The sequence below is a fragment of the Pristiophorus japonicus genome, chromosome 24 (genome assembly GCF_044704955.1).
Source record: "Pristiophorus japonicus isolate sPriJap1 chromosome 24, sPriJap1.hap1, whole genome shotgun sequence".
In the NCBI taxonomy this organism is placed as follows: domain Eukaryota; kingdom Metazoa; phylum Chordata; class Chondrichthyes; family Pristiophoridae; genus Pristiophorus; species Pristiophorus japonicus.
Genome location: NC_092000.1, coordinates 29,988,017 through 30,003,845, shown reverse-complemented (window position 1 = coordinate 30,003,845; position 15,829 = coordinate 29,988,017). Strand labels below are relative to the sequence as shown.

At 46.3% G+C, this 15,829-nt stretch overlaps 1 protein-coding gene across 1 annotated transcript in view; it reads left to right on the top strand.

Moving 5' to 3' along the window:
* Positions 1-2,460: 2,460 nt before the first annotated feature.
* lmx1al (LIM homeobox transcription factor 1, alpha-like) overlaps positions 2,461-15,829 on the top strand; it is a 345,874-nt gene continuing 332,505 nt past the window's right edge. Inside the window, exons 1-2 of the mRNA XM_070867079.1 lie at positions 2,461-2,479; positions 3,119-3,305. Coding sequence (XP_070723180.1) covers positions 2,461-2,479; positions 3,119-3,305 — 206 coding nt within the window. The remainder of the gene's footprint in view (positions 2,480-3,118; positions 3,306-15,829) is intronic.

Below are 15,829 nucleotides of genomic sequence, written 5' to 3'. Positions count from 1 at the left end.
AGGATGAGACTGGGGAATTAATAATGGAGAACAGGGAAATGGCAGAGACGTTAAAAACATCCCAATAGGGGATAATCAGGGACTATAGGGAGGGAGGATCTTCACACAATCACTATCACTAATGAAGTAGTACTCGGTAAAATAATGGGATTAAAGGTGGTAAACTAATGGGACTAAAGGTGGACAAGTCCCCTGGACCTGATGGCCTACATCCTAGGGTCTTAAAAGAAGTGGCTGCAGAGATAGTGGATGCATTGGTTGTAAGCTACTAAAATTCCCTGGATTCTGGGGAGGTCCCAGCGGATTGGAAAACTGCAAATGTAACGACCCTATTTAAAAAAAGGAGGCAGACAAAAAGCAGGAAACTATAGACCAGTTAGCCTAACATCTGTCATTGGGAAAATGCTGGAGTCCATTATTAAAGAAGCAGTAGCGGGACATTTGGAAAAGCAGAATTCAATCAAACAGTGTCAGCATGGTTTTATGAAAGGGAAATCATGTTTGACAAATTTGCTGGAGTTCTTTGACGATGTAACAAGCAGGGTGGAGAAGGGGGAACTAGTGGATGTGGTGTATTTTGATTTCCAGAAGGCATTCGATAAGATGCCACATAAAAGGTTAATGCACAAGATAAAAGGTCACGGGGTTGGGGGTAATATATTAGCATGGGTAGAGGATTGGCTAATTAACAGAAAACAGAGAGCCGGAATAAATGGGTCATTTTCAGGTTGGCAAACAGTGACTAGTGGTGTGCTTGGTCCTCAATTATTTACAATCTATATTAATGACTTGGATGAAGAGACCGAGTGTAATGTAGCCAAGTTTGCTGAAGATGGGTGGGAAAGCAAATTGTGAGGAGGACACAAAACGTCTGCAAAAGGATATAGACAGTGAGTGGGCAAAAAATTGGCAGCTGGAGTCTAATGTGGGAAATTGTGACGTTGGCAAAAAAAAATAGACAAGGAAATTCTAATTTAAATGGGAAAAAATTGCAAAGTGCTGCAGTATAGAGGGACTTGAGTGTCCTTGTGCATGAAACACAAAAAGTTAGTATGCAGGTACAGCAAGTAATCAGGAAGGCAAATTAAATGTTGGCCTTTATTGCAAGGGGTGTAGAGCATAAAAGCAGAAGTCCTGCTACAACTGTACAGGGTATTGGTGAGGCCACACCTGGAGTACTGCATACAGTTTTGGTCTCCGTATTTAAGGAAGGATATACTTGCATTGGAGGCTGTTCAGAGAAGGTTCACTAGGTTGATTCCGGAGATGATGTGGTTGACTTATAAAGATCGATTGAGTAGCTTGGACCTATACACATTGGCATTCAGAAGAATGAGAGGTGATCTTATCGAAACATATAAGATAATGAGGGGCCTCAACAAGGTGGATGCAAAGAGGATATTTTCACTCATAGGGGAAACTAAAACTAGGGGACATAGTCTCAGAATAAGGGGCCGCTCATTTAAAACTGAGATAAGGAGAAATTTCTTCTCTCAGAGGGTTGTAAATATGTGGAATTCTCTGCCCCAGAGAGCTGTGGAAGCTGGGTCATTGAATTTAAGGCGGAGATAGACTGATTTTTGAGCGACAAGAGAATAAACCGTTATGGGGAGCAGGCAGGGAACTGGAGCTAAGTCCATGATCAGATCAGCTAAGATCTTATTAAATGGCCAGGTGGCCTACTCCTGCTCCTATTTCTTATGTTCTTATGTATCTTCTCTGACTAAAGAAAAATAAAGACTTGCATTTATCTAGCACCTTTCACGACCATCGGACGTCTCAAAGTACTTTACAGCCAATGAAGTACTTTTTGAAGTGTAGTCACTCTTGTAGTGTAGGAAACGCGGCAGCCAATTTGTGCACAGCAAGCTCCCACAAACAGCAATGTAATAAATGATCAGATAATCTGTTTTTAGTGATGTTCATCGTTCCAGATGTATGGCAGTCTGTCACAAACCCAAATCTACTTCATACCCAACTGATCATTAATTGGTTGGATTTAGCAGACATATTTTGTATCCTATTGACTTGATATTTATCTATTGATTTGATAGGTTTATGTTACTGAATGTGCCAGGCAACATGAAAACAGAAGAGCCTCCCACGTGTTTGAAACAAACTGGTTCAACCCTCGATCCCGGTGAGTATCTGCTCCTTGTCTTCAGAATTGTTTGCTCTTCATAAGCCTTCTTTTTCCGATAAATGGCTTGCCAACATCCACCTTCATGCTCAGTGGTAGTAGCATCAGCACATCAGGCATGGAACATTGGGCATAGGACATGGGATATCTGGTATAGTGCATGGGGCATCGGGTCCCCACACATCTGCTGCCCTTGTCCTTCTAGGTGGTAGAGGTCACGGGTTTAAGAGGTGCTTTTGAAGAAACCTTGGTGAGTTGCTGCAGTGCATCTTGTAGATGGTACACACTGCAGCCACGGTGTGCGGTGGTGGATGGAGTGGATGGTTGAAGTGGTGGAGGGCAACATTCCCTCTAAGCTGCATGGCCACATGATTGCTCAAGTTTCTACCAGTCCTGCGCAGCCCGGGAACTGGCCTTTTCAATGTTAAGTTTCAAATGCGCAAAATTGTGACTGGACCACGCAGCCCCTTAAAGGGGCAGAGACCGCCCCCCCCCCCACAAAAAAAAATAATGGGGGGGACATTGTTGGAGGCAGTAGGTGTAAAACTGGAGAAACATATAAAATTCTGACGGGATTGGACAGGTTAGATGCAGGAAGAATGTTCCCGATGTTGGAGAAGTCCAGAACCAGGGGTCACAGTCTAAGAATAAGGGGTAAGCCATTTAGAACCGAGATGAGGAAAAACTTCTTCACTCAGAGAGTTGTGAACCTGTGGAATTCTCTACCACAGAAAGTTGTTGAGGCCAATTCGTTAGATATATTCAAAAGGGAGTTAGATGTGGCCCATACGGCTAAAGGGATCAAGGGGTATGGAGAGAAAGCAGGAGCGGGGTACTGAAGTTGCATGATCAGCCATGATAATATTGAATGGTGGTGCAGGCTGGAAGGGCTGAATGGCCTACTCCTGCACCTATTTTCTATGTTCCTATGAAAAAGGAAATGATTTTGTAAACTCATTTCAGAATGTTGTTGTCTAGGCTTCGGGCAGAAACCAGGGCAGATGTGTGCGGGCTGCAACGTTACCATCACTGACCGCTACCTTCTGCAGGTCAATGAGCGATCCTGGCACGAAGCATGTTTGAAATGCACAGCATGTCTGCAGCCTCTCTCTGGTACCTGCTACTGCCGGGACAGGCAGCTGTACTGCAAGCACGACTATGAAAAGTAAGGCCCCTGGTTTATTCATTTGCTTTTAATGTGTGAAAGAGTTAGCTGTGAACTACAGTGATCCAGCGTGGAACGAGTGCAAGGGTCTGAACATGGGTTTAAACACTGTGCTGATTTGAATATTGTGTGGTGCTCGTGAGATTGTGATGAAATGATTATTCTGGGATTGTGATGAATTGGTGATTATTCTGGGATTGTGATGAATTGTTGAATATTCTGGGATTTTCATGAATTGGTGATGATTCCGGGATTGTGATGAATTGGTGATTATTCCAGAATTGTGATGAATTGGTGATTCCAGGATTGTGATGAATTGGTGATTATTCCAGGATTGTGATGAATTGGTGATTCCAGGATTGTGATGAATTGGTGATTACTGTAGGATTGTGATAAATTGTTGATTATTCCAGGATTGTGATGAATTGGTGATTATTCCAAGATTGTGATGAATTGGTGATTATTCCAAGATTGTGATGAATTGGTGATTATTCCGGGATTGTGATGAATTGTAGATTATTCTGGGAATTTGATAAACTGATGATTATTCCAGAAATTTGATGAATTGGTGATTATTGTATGAATTTGATGAATTTGTTATTCTGGGATTGTGATGAATTGGTGATTAATTCTGGATTGTGATGAATTGCTGATTATTCTGAGATTGTGGTGAATTGGTTATTATTCTGGGATTAAGAACTTAAGAATTAGGAGCAGGAGTAGGCCGTATGGCCCCTCAAGCCTGCTCCGCTATTCAATGTGATCATGGCTGAGCTTTTATCTCAACTCCCCTTACCCGCACTATCCTTATATCTCTTGATTCCATTAGTGTCAAAATCTATCAGCCTCAGTCTGGAATATATTAATGACTGAGCAGCCACAATGCTCTGGGGTTGAGAATGCCTCAGCTTCAGAGTCCTCTGAGTTAAGAAACTTCTCATCTCAGTCCTAAATGGCCAACCACTTATTCTGAGACTGTGACCCCTGGTTCTAGACCCTCCAGCTAGAGAAAACAGCCTTTCGGCATTTACCCTGTCAATCTCTCCAAGGATTTTATATGTTTCAATGAGATCGCCTCTCATTCTTCTAAACTCTAGAGAATATAGGCACATTCGACTCAATCTCTCCTTAAAGGACAACTCTCATCTCAGGAATCAGTTTAGTGAACCTTTGTTGCACCCCCTCTAAGGCAAGTATATCCTTTCTTAGGTAAGGAGATCAAAACTGTGCACAGTATTCAAGGTGTGGTCTCACCAAAGCCCTATATAATTGCAGCAAGACATCCTTACTCTTCCACTCCAACCACTGTATAATAAAGGCCAACATATTATTTGCCTTCCTAATTGATTGCTGTACCTGCATGTTAACTTTCTGTGATTTGTGTACAAACACACCCAAATCATTCTGCATACCAACATTTCCCAATCTCGCACTTAAAAAAAATATTCTGGTTTTCTATTCTTCCTACCAAAGTGGATAATTTCAATCTTCCCCACATTATACTGATTTGCCACCTTCTTTCTCTACCTATACCCCTTTGCAGGCTCTTTGCGTCCTCCTCAGCTTAATTTCCCACCTAGCTTCGTATCATCAAAAAACTTAAGATATATTACACTCGGTCCCCTCAGCTAAGTCATTGATTATAGATTGTAAATAGCTGAGGTTCCAGCACTTATCCTCGCGGCATTTCACAAGTTCCACCCCACCATCCCAAAAATGAACCATTTATTCACACTGTGTTTTCTGTCTGCTAACCAATCCTCAATCCATGCATTACCCCCCAATCCCATGAGCCCTAATCATGTGTAACAACCTCTTGTGTGGCATCTTATCGAATGCCTTCTGAAAATCTAAATATGCTACATCTACTGGGTCTCCCTTATCTACCCTATTAGTTATACCCTCAAAATCTCTAGTCGATTGGTTAAACATAATTTCCCTTTCATAAAACTGTGTTGACTCTACCTAATCATATTGTGATTTTCCAAGTGCCCTGTTACCACGTCCTTAATAATAGATTCTAACATTTTCCTACTACTGATGTCAGGCTAACTGGCTTGTTTATTATTCTGGGACTGTGATGGTTTGTTGATTATTCTGAGATTCTGATGGTTTGTGCATTATTCTATGATTGTGATGATTTGTAGATTATTCTAGGATTGTAATGATTGATACATCAGTGTTTTACCTTCTTTCAGACTTGCTCCCAGTCAATGCTAAGCAGCTGCATTTCGCTGGGCTTGGTTCTATGGTTAGCATTTTGCACAGGATATCTCTCCCAAATACCCATTCCTCTTCTGACAGCCTTTCAATTGTGTGACTTGTCCAACCTAATGGATCCCACCTTTACTCAACATCTTGGGTCATTGGGTGAGTCGCTGGATGGCAACCAGGAGCAGCAATCCAGGTCGAGTTGTCCCTACCCTCAGTTTGGGGGCATTGAGGTCAGCGAATTCAGCGCAGGTTGAGAATCAAACCTGGCGCCTTCCTGGTCTGAGCGGGTCTCAGTACCACTCCTGGCTCTGCACTCATCCATGCGCCATCAGGGGAATTGTTCACCACATTCATTGCTGAGTAAAATGAACACTCCTCTGTCCACCATGATAATGTCACATCCTGAACCTGCACAGTACTTGTGCCTATATCCCAGCCCCAGGACTCACTCAATAGAGTTGCTTTGCCGAGTTATTCAGGTGAGTGACACTGTGGTCAGAGATTTCCTGATGGGAAGAAGCTGCTGCCACTCACTGGAGTTGCCAGGATCTTGTCCAATAGATAGCTAGGGCCTGGTGAAGGCGGGTGGGGGGGGGGGGGCAAATAATGAGCAAAGTAAGAAACTGGATCCCAATGGGTGAACTTTTACCTTGAGTTGGATGCTGTAATCAGTAACTGGACTTGAAGGAGTATTTGGTACACAAATGAGAAATAATTACTGTAGCATGAACTCTACTTGCCAATTTTAATTCCTGTCTCCCAGTAAAATTGGCTCCAGTTTACCAGCCCTGCTGTTCTAAATGGGTACAGTTTCTCAGTTGTTATCCTATTGTACTGATAGAGATCCTATTGGGGTATTTTTCCAGCGATTTGAGGTGTCTACTGTATATGGTCCATGTCCCTGAGCCATACAGGAGGGCGGGGTATCACTGCAGCCCTGTAGACCATCAGCTTGTACCAGATTTGAAGGTCTGATCTTCGAAAACTCTCTTCCTCAGGCGGCTGAAGGCTGCACTGGCACACTGGAGGCGGTGTTGAACCTTGTCATTGATGTCGGCCCTTGCTGATAATAGGCTCCCAAGTAGATTTTGCCTTGTATTTGTCAGTCAGCTGGGCCAGGACAGGAAGGGGAATCCGGTGGTGCGGATTGCATGCCCCTTGGAGAATTTGCCAGATTTCCCCACCATTACTTTAAATGGAAGGAAAACCAGGGCTGGTTCTGTTAAGTCCCCATTGCCTCCCCACTGAGTGGGTGTAGTCACACAGACCCCTTGGCCTTGGTCCTCCTCCAGATTAACCCACTTTGGTGGCAGTAGCCGTGTGACATCATCATGAAAGACAGATGATGTGACAATGCTACAGAGCCTCTTAAACAGTCAAGCAGAACAATTGCATTCTACTCCACCATCCCGACATCCTGTAAAGAAATTCTTTCACCCATGTAATGGGCACGACATTAGCTGGAAGCTCTAATTTAGCCTGAGGATTTAGGCCAAGATATAGGCCTCCCTAAGCTGCATACCTCTTGGTTAAAGTTAAACTTGATTCAGTGTGGTGGAATAGGGAAGGGAGTTTGAATCTGTGGATTAGTTAACTTTGGATCAAATACAAAAGCCAGCCAAGCAGAGAGGTGCAATGCATCATTCCAGTCACTTACATTGTACATGCAAGGTCCCCACCCAAGTGAGTCATTCTCCTGCAAAGATTCCACATGTCATTCATTTTTATTTAGTGATTTGATTGTGGCTGGCCTGCTTCTGGTAGCTCAATGCGAATTGATGCGATCATTGATTTGTTGCTGATTGCGTATTTCCAGTCACCAATGGCAACAGAGATGGCGCAGTATTCCATTTTGGGATGGTACTCTTAGCTAAGAAAGTGGGCATTTTGTGTTACACGTAGTGTTGTCCATTAGAGTTCCTTTAACAAAACACTGACTAAAGCACATTTTGAGGTACGATTCTAGGATTGAAACAGAACGTGAAAGCAATTGGAGATGTGATAAAGTCCTTAAGGTTCGATTGAAAGCTTTGAAGGCCTGCGAAAGGAAATGTAAAAGGTGCAGACATGGATTCAGATCTGTCATTTGTACTTGGGGGCGGGCGGAGTCCTTGTTCCCCCTCAATGGACAACACAAACTGCAGCTCTCAGTAAGTAGTCGAGGTAGGGATTTGTACTTTGGGCCCCTGGGGCTCTCCATATATCTAAATATTTATAACATATTAAAAGTTTTACCTCTAATAAGCACTTCCTGTGCTTACAGGAAGATCATGTCACACTATTTCCGTCACGTCTGGTTGTCACGCCTGGGAGTTAAGAACATAAGAACATAAGAAATAGGAGCAGGAGTAGGCCATACAGCCCCTCGAGCCTGCTCCGCCATTTAATACGGCTGATCCGATCTTGGACTCAGCTCCACTTCCCTGCCCGCTCCCCATAACCCCTTATTCTCTTATCGTTTAAGAAACTGTCTATCTCTGTCTTAAATTTATTCAATGAACCAGCTTCCACAGCTCTCTGAGGCAGCGAATTTCACAGCCCTCTGAGAGAAGAAATTCCTCCTCATCTCAGTTTTAAATGGGCGGCCCCTTATTCTAAGATTATGCCCCCTAGTTCTAGTCTCCCCTGTCAGTGGAAACATCCTCTCTGCATCTACCTTGTCAAGCCCCAATGAGTTATCTTTAAGATGTAAGGTATATATACTTTCCATTATATGCACCTGCCCATGTTGGGTGGCACAGCTTCTCAGTTTAACTTCATCTCTGTTTTCCTAACCTGCAGGTACATTTTCTTAACCCTACTCTTCCCTTCTCTTGCTTTCCCTCACCCGCTCTTTTTTCAATCCCAGTTCCTTTTCCTTTAACTGTTTTACCAGGCCCCAGTCCTATCATGGTCATGGCCCGATCGACTGTTGGACCCTCCCCTGCCCCCTTCCCCCTCACCACCAGTCCCCCCCCACACCCCGCCACCCACACCACTTGTTCCAATGGAAAAAAGACCCAACTTTTCAATCCTCTACCACAGCGGGTCAGGGGAATATGAAATGCATTGTCCTCAAGGTGCAGAGTTAGGTGAGGTGCCACTGGGAGATGTGGAGCAGCTCAGACTGGGTAGCTAATCAGAGGCACCTCACTGGGACTAGGCCTCTGTCACCTGCTCCACAACACATTTCCTAATCCCTATTATGCTATGGAAAACCATCTTGGGTTTGAATGAGTTGCCATCACCAGAGCTTTGGGATGCTGTCGCTTGACCAAATCACAACATAGACTGACCTGGTTGTGAATGCAGAGAGGTGACTGTCAGTGATATTCCCACTCTGTGCTATCCTTAGTTGAAGCTTTCATCCATTTAAAGTAAACATGTTCATGTCTGTGTTAAAATTGCAGAAAAACCCTTTGGAGGAGAAATTGGGGTTGTACTGCCCCCGGAGGTGATAACTGGAGGCGCTAAGAAAGCCAATTTCTCGGCCTAAAGCTTCAAAGAATTGCAACCACCCTAGTGACAGCACCAACGACAAACAAGGGCTTTCTCAGTTGGCACTGAGACATGCCCAAATGGACAGGATCAGTTCCGAGTGAATTATCAACTCTTAGCTACTTGTGTCCCCCACGGGCACTTGTTAGTTTTGATGAGGAACCAATATGCTGGTGCATCACTATAGTGCAGGCCACTGCATCAGGCCGAATACAGTAGGAGGGAATAATAGATAAATCAACAAGTTGCGATTAGATTTCTGCCGAGCTTGGATTTTGGGAGGAAGGGAAGACTGAGGGACTTGAAAAGTTCCACCAAAACGATTTTGAGCAGGAGACCCCCACAATGAGCCTTGATTGCAGCGCAGTGAACATACAGGGAGGAGGATATGCGAAGCTTAGGTGGAACAGGAGAGGAACATTTCAGAGAAGCAATCACCATGGACTAAACAGAAATCGACAAGACAGGTTGGAACAGATAGAACAGTCTGAACTGAGGGGAGGGTAGACAGACAAATGTGTGGAGTGAGTAGAAGCCTTGGTTTTAGCGTCATGAGGACTCAGTGAGGCAGAAGAATATGTAGGAGGGAGAATATCCAACCGAGAGGAAGGGTGAGAGGAAAACTCAGGACAGCGATGATCAAAGTAGGATCAATAAAAAGTTGATGTTGAGACACGCAATGCCGAACACGAATGAATCGTTTGCCCCTTTCCTTAGTGCCAACGAAATAAACAGATGCAGAGCATTAGCGACGTTACAACTGCCTCCTTAATCCACAAGTTTAGGTCACAGTGGGGGCCCTTTGGAATTTCTTGGCTTTGCATCTGTTCACTCCGTCCTTTCAGCCAATTTTTTTTTTCTGAACGTCACTTGTGACACATGAGTCTTGTGCAATGGTGCCGATTTTATCTGTCAACTGTAAATCAGGCTTGGAAAAGCTTCCTCCCACACTGACACAACACGCAGTTTATTCCAGATGTATGAAAACAGCCATAATTCTGGTAAACGTGGAGTACAGTGTGACATTAGTTCCCACGTAATGTTTCATTACCAATATATGGCTTGTAATCTGTGTGTGTGAGGAGCGGGGTGAGGGGAGGGAGGTGAGGGAAGGGTTACACCCGTAGACTGTGTAACTAAGGGTGATAGTGAGTTATTAATATTAAATAACATAGCAGGGAACCGCTGAAGAAAACTGGGACAGGGGTAGATACCTCATCGGGGCAGAAACTTCACAATGACAGCTATCTCACATGGAGAGATACCTCATATGATAGATACCTCACGGGGAGAGATACCTCACAGTGACAGATATCTCACATGGGGAGATGCCTCATGGACACAGATACTTCACAGTGACAGTTATTTCACAGCTTTGACTCGAGTGGGTGTTATGACCACAAAGAGACTTGGAGCAATTACACCAATTCATAGGCCGGCATTTTCTCCAGGGAGGCGGGATGGGGGGGCCTCCGAAGCAGGTGGGAGGCCTGGGAAGCCAGGTTTCCCGCAAGCCCTGCTGACTTTAACGACAGGGCCTGATTTGATGTGAGGCCTCGGATTCCTGCCCGCAACCAGCCCGGTTGAGAGGCTGGCTGGCTGCGGGTGGGTAGGGCTACAGATGCAAGGGGTGATCCGGGTGGCGAAGGGGGGCGGGGGGGCGACATCAAACATCGGAGATTGCGAGAGGGGGGTCAGCGTTCAGGTTTGGGGATTGTGGGGTGGGGGTTGGCATTCGGGGATCGGAGATTGCAGGAGCGGAATTGGACTTCGGCATCGGGGATCAGGGGAGGGAGGTCGTCCGGGGCAGTGTGGTCGTCCGGGGATCAGGGGGGAATCGAGGATTGGCATGAGGAGGGGCGGAGTGGGTCAGCTGGAGTATTGGCAGAGGGGGTGGTGAGAGGATTGGGGCCGGGGGTGTTGTGGGGGCCTCATGGTGGGGATTGGAGGCCTGGGGAGGTGATCTGAGGCCTTGATGGGGGTTGGGGTTGGGTTAGGCAGGGAACCTGGATCCAGGAGCTAGTATAAAGCCACTTACCTCCTGGATGCAGCAAACCCCGACTCGGTATGACTGCTGGGTTTGACAAATTGTGTTAAACCCATCCACAGGCAGTTCAATTCAATATGATGGGGAAAACAGGGACTTCCAGCCTCAATACAATATTTAAATTAAGGTAACGCTCCCTGACAGCAGATTGGCTACACGCCCCCCCCTCCCCCTCCTCATCCCGCTTCCAGCGAAACCGGAAGTGGGCGGTTGAAGGTGGGATCAGGTCGGGAATCCCATTTTTAACGATCCAAACCCATGCACTTTTTTAGGAGAAAATGCCGAGATTTCCCCCAGGGTTGACCCTGGTGCCACAAGTCAGTGTGCGATTGCAAATCACCGCACTCCTCCCAGATATCCGATAATGGCATTCCACCTTCTGGCTAAAGGAATATAAGAACAATGGGCCAGAATTTGCCTGCAAAATAATGTGTAAATCGCCCAGCAACTTGTGGTGAGTAAGCGATACCCCATGAGTTGTGTACTTAAGGCCCACTGGAGGACATGATCAGGGCTAACACTGCAGTTCAATGCTGCGGGAGTGCTGCATTGTCAGGGATGTCATCTTTTGGAGGAGAGGTTAAAGTGAGGAGCGTCTGTCCCCTTGGGTGAATGTTGAAGGTCCTACAACATTATTTGAAGAAAAGTTCTCCCAACATCCTGGGCAACATCCTTTCCCTCGGCCAACAGTACAAAAAACAAATTGGGGGTGAAACTGGTCTTGGAAGGTAATGCAAAGCCTGAGACGGTGAATCGGCTATGCGTTTCACACTTGGAGAAGATCAGGCAGAAAGTAAAATGGGCAACCAATTTGATAACGTCTCAGACCATTTCACCTCCATGTTATTTGTTTGTTCATCCATTTACTGCTTGATGGACTTGGCTGGATGAAATTGGCTCCCGTGCTTTTCCACATAACGACAGTGACTGCACTTCAAGAATGAATTCATTGGTAGTCAAGCACTTGGGGAGATTCTGAGGATGTGAAAGGTGTTATAGAACCACCAGGATATTAGATGATCATCTGGTATGTTGGGGGCACATGGGTGCCCTAGACGCAGCCACCATTCACTGTGAACTGTGGTGAGGTCCCCAGTGGAGGCCGTGAGCCGACTCATCTCAGCACTTACTCCATGATGTTCACCCTTGCCTCACGGATTTACACCCCCCTGCCTATTGTAATGCAGGGACAGGAGGTTAGACGAGTAGCTTCATTTGAAGAGCTAGGACTGGCACAGGCCCAATGGGCTGAAAGGCATCCTTCTGTGTCGTAATTTCCACCGTGGAATCAAATGCTTAAAGTAAGGGCATCTTCGTCCATGTGTTGGGATAATCCTCCCTGGGACCATTCAGGAGGAATAACAAGCAGAGATTATGGGGAAGAAGCCCTCACGCTGAACAAAGTCAAGTGTGAGTTCAACTAAACAGTAATAAACTGTACTCGGTCTTCACAAGGATGATTGCAGCCAAACTACAACCATCGCAGCAACCAGTGGTATTGCTATTGAATAATAGAGCCTGGCAAATTACAGCTTCATATCCAATTTCATCCAAGTTACTCAACCAAGTGAGAAGCGATAGTGATTGGAGTCAGGTACTGAGATCTTGAGTTCCCTCCAAGGCCAAGTTTCATTAGCATTAGCCCAACCTTGAAATCTTCCACGAATCAGCGCAAGCAAGCAACATAATCAAGCGCAATCAATCGGTAACTGGATCGGGGCCGAGGGGCCTGAAGGTGCCAAGGTGGGGTCGTATCAAAGGTAAGGACGACAACATTTACTTTTAGAGTAAACTTGAGGATCTCAAGGTAAACAAGACCTATCTTTCTGATCCGCAAACTTTACACAGTAATTTATTGAAATCGCTCTGAAAGGACTGAACGTATTTGTGGCAGTTCTCTTGCTGCAGGTGAATGGTGTTGAGAAGAAGGAGCAGAAAGATGCCCACAAGAGGGCCTCTGACTTTGCAGAGGAGGACCTTCTGGCGCTCCTCGATGAGGTCGATGAGGACGCTGCTCATCTCATCGGGTGCAGCCCTCATGGGCGGTGAGGAGGTGTGGGTGGGCAGAGGTGACCAAGGAACTCAGCGCCTGATCCATGGTCCCCCAGGACGGCCGACTAGTGTGACACTAGCTCAATGATCTGGCGAGGTCAGGGAAGGTAAGAATTTAATTTCAAAATACTTTCTGCTCTGCCCAATCTGTCAGAGTCATGTGAGGCAACCGGACCAACCCCTCCAACCCTACCAGAGGGCTGAAACCTCCCTCCTGATGACAGACCCTCCCACCCTGAAAAAAGACCCCTCTCCCAAGGCCAGAAGCCCCTCTGAGGCCAGAACACACCTACCTGAGTATAGAACCCCTCCGAGGCCAAAATCCCCATCTCCCCTGATGCCAGAATGCGCCTCCCCCCCCCCAGGTCAAAACCCCCTCCCAAGGTCAGAACCCCCCTCCCAAAGCCACCCCTCCCCGATGCCAAAACTCCCCCTTCTGAGGCCAGAACCTCCATTCCCGAAGACAGGACAATCCCCCCAGGGCAGAAAACCCACCCCGATGCCAGAACCCCCCCTCCCCCACCCCATCCACAGTGGATGTAAAGCAGGAGCTCCTGAAATTGCTTGTAACAAATGTTTGATCTTTTCCTTTTGTATTTGCAAGGAAAGCCTGATACACAAGCCTGGGAGAGAGTGAGGAGTGGTGGGGTCCCAACCCAGCGAATATTGACCCCCCTCATGAGCAGAAGGCAGAGGAGCAGCTGGGGAGTCGCACGATCGGAGCTGAGGTGGGAGGGACAGTCGCTACTCGCTTGCCATTTTTCAAGGCTTCTGCACAGAGAGTTACCACCACCACCCCCACTCCCTCTTCTCTCCTCTGCTCCCCCCCCACATCACCCATAGCAACAGCTTCTTCGACAGCACCTCCAAAACCTGTGACCTCTACCACCTAGACGAACAAGGGCAGCAGGCGCATGGGAACGCCACAACCTCCACGTTCCCCTCCAAGTCACACATCATTCTTCATCGTCACTGGGTTAAAATCCTGGAACTCCCTCCCTGACAGCACTGTGGGAGCACCTTCACCACACGGACTGCAACGGTTCAAGAACACGGCTCACCACCTCCTTCTCAAGGGCAATTAGGGATGGGCAATAAATGCCAAGCTTGCTAGCGATGCCCACATCCCGTGAAAGAGTATATTAAAAACAAAATTCTAAAGCTTGGGTTTTTCTCAGCGCAGATAGGAAGTGAAGAGTGAAATATGCTGCCTTGGGGGAGGAGGAGAGGGCAAATGTATGGGCCAGTAAGGCAGAGGGAGACGGGGAAACGGACCTGGCTTCACAATGCAGCTTGTATCAGTTGAGGGTCCTCATCAATGCTCCATCCTGGGAGTGAACCCTTAACCCCCGCCCCCCCCCCCCACCCACGCCCCCGAACAGAGACAGAGTAAAGTGGCTCTCCTCAGCCGGGCACCAGTGTGGGCACAGATAACCATTCTCGGAGAACGATTTGGTGCCCCAATAGCTCCCAGGTGTCTGACTCCAGCTGCGCTATGGTGGTGGGAGATTTGGAGGATGTGGAGGATGCATCTACCTCTCCAATGAGAAGACAGACACGGAACGGTGGGTTAGCCAGAGCATGAAGAGGAGCCTGCTGATGGTGCATCAAAGAGGGTTGAGGACCCTTGGCTCCATCAACATTAACCTTGCCATATGGTGCCAGAATCTGCCATGGTGATCTTCAGCGGCAACGCACAGGTAACCGTAGAGGAATATAGAAAGTTAAGAGGTAAAATTAAAAACGAGAAATTCTTGGCCAGGAAAATTAAGGAATACCCTAAGATGTTCTATAAATATATTAAGAGTAAGAGGGTAACTAAAGAAAGGGTAGGGCCTATTAGAAACCATGAGGGGAATCTTTGTGTAGAGGCGGAAAATGTTGGTGGGGTTCTTAACGAATACTTTGCATCTGTTTTCACAAAGGAAAGGGGCAATGCAGATACTGCTATCGAGGAGGAGTGTGATATTTTGGATGAAATAAATATAGTGAGAGAGGAAGTATTAACGGGTTTAGCAGCTTTGAAAGTAGACAAGTCCCCAGGCCCGGACGAAATGTATCCCAGGCTGTTGAGCGAAGTAAAAGAGGTAGCAGAGGCCTTGACCATCATTTTACAGTCCTCTTTGGATCTGGGTATGGTGCTGGAGGATAGGAGGACTGTTAATGTAGTACCCTTGTTTAAGAAGAGGGAAAGGGATAGGCCGAGTAATTACAAGCCTGTCAGCCTAACCTCAGTGGTGGGAAAATTATTGGAAAAAATCCTAAAAGACAGGATAAATCTGCTTTTGGAAAGGCAAGGATTAATTGGGGACAGTCAGCACGGATTTGTTAAGGGAAGATCGTGTTTGACTAACCTGATTGAATTTTTTGAGGAGGTAACCAAGAGGGTCAATGAGGGTAGTGCGTACGATGTAGTGTACATGGACTTTAAGCAAGGCTTTTGATAAGGTCCCATATGGTAGACTGGTCATGAAGGTTAAAGCACATGGGATACAAGGCAAAATGGCAAGTTGGATCCAAAATTGGCTTGGAGAGTAATGGTTGGTTGATGTTTTTGTGACTGGAAGGATGTTTTCAGTGGGGTTCCGCAGGGCTCAGTACTGGGTCCCTTGCTTTTTGTGGTATATATCAACAGTTTAGATTTGAATATAGGGAGTATGATTAAGAAGTTTACAGACGACACTAAAATTGGCTGTGTGGTTGATAAGGAAGAGGAAAGTCATGGGCTGCAGGA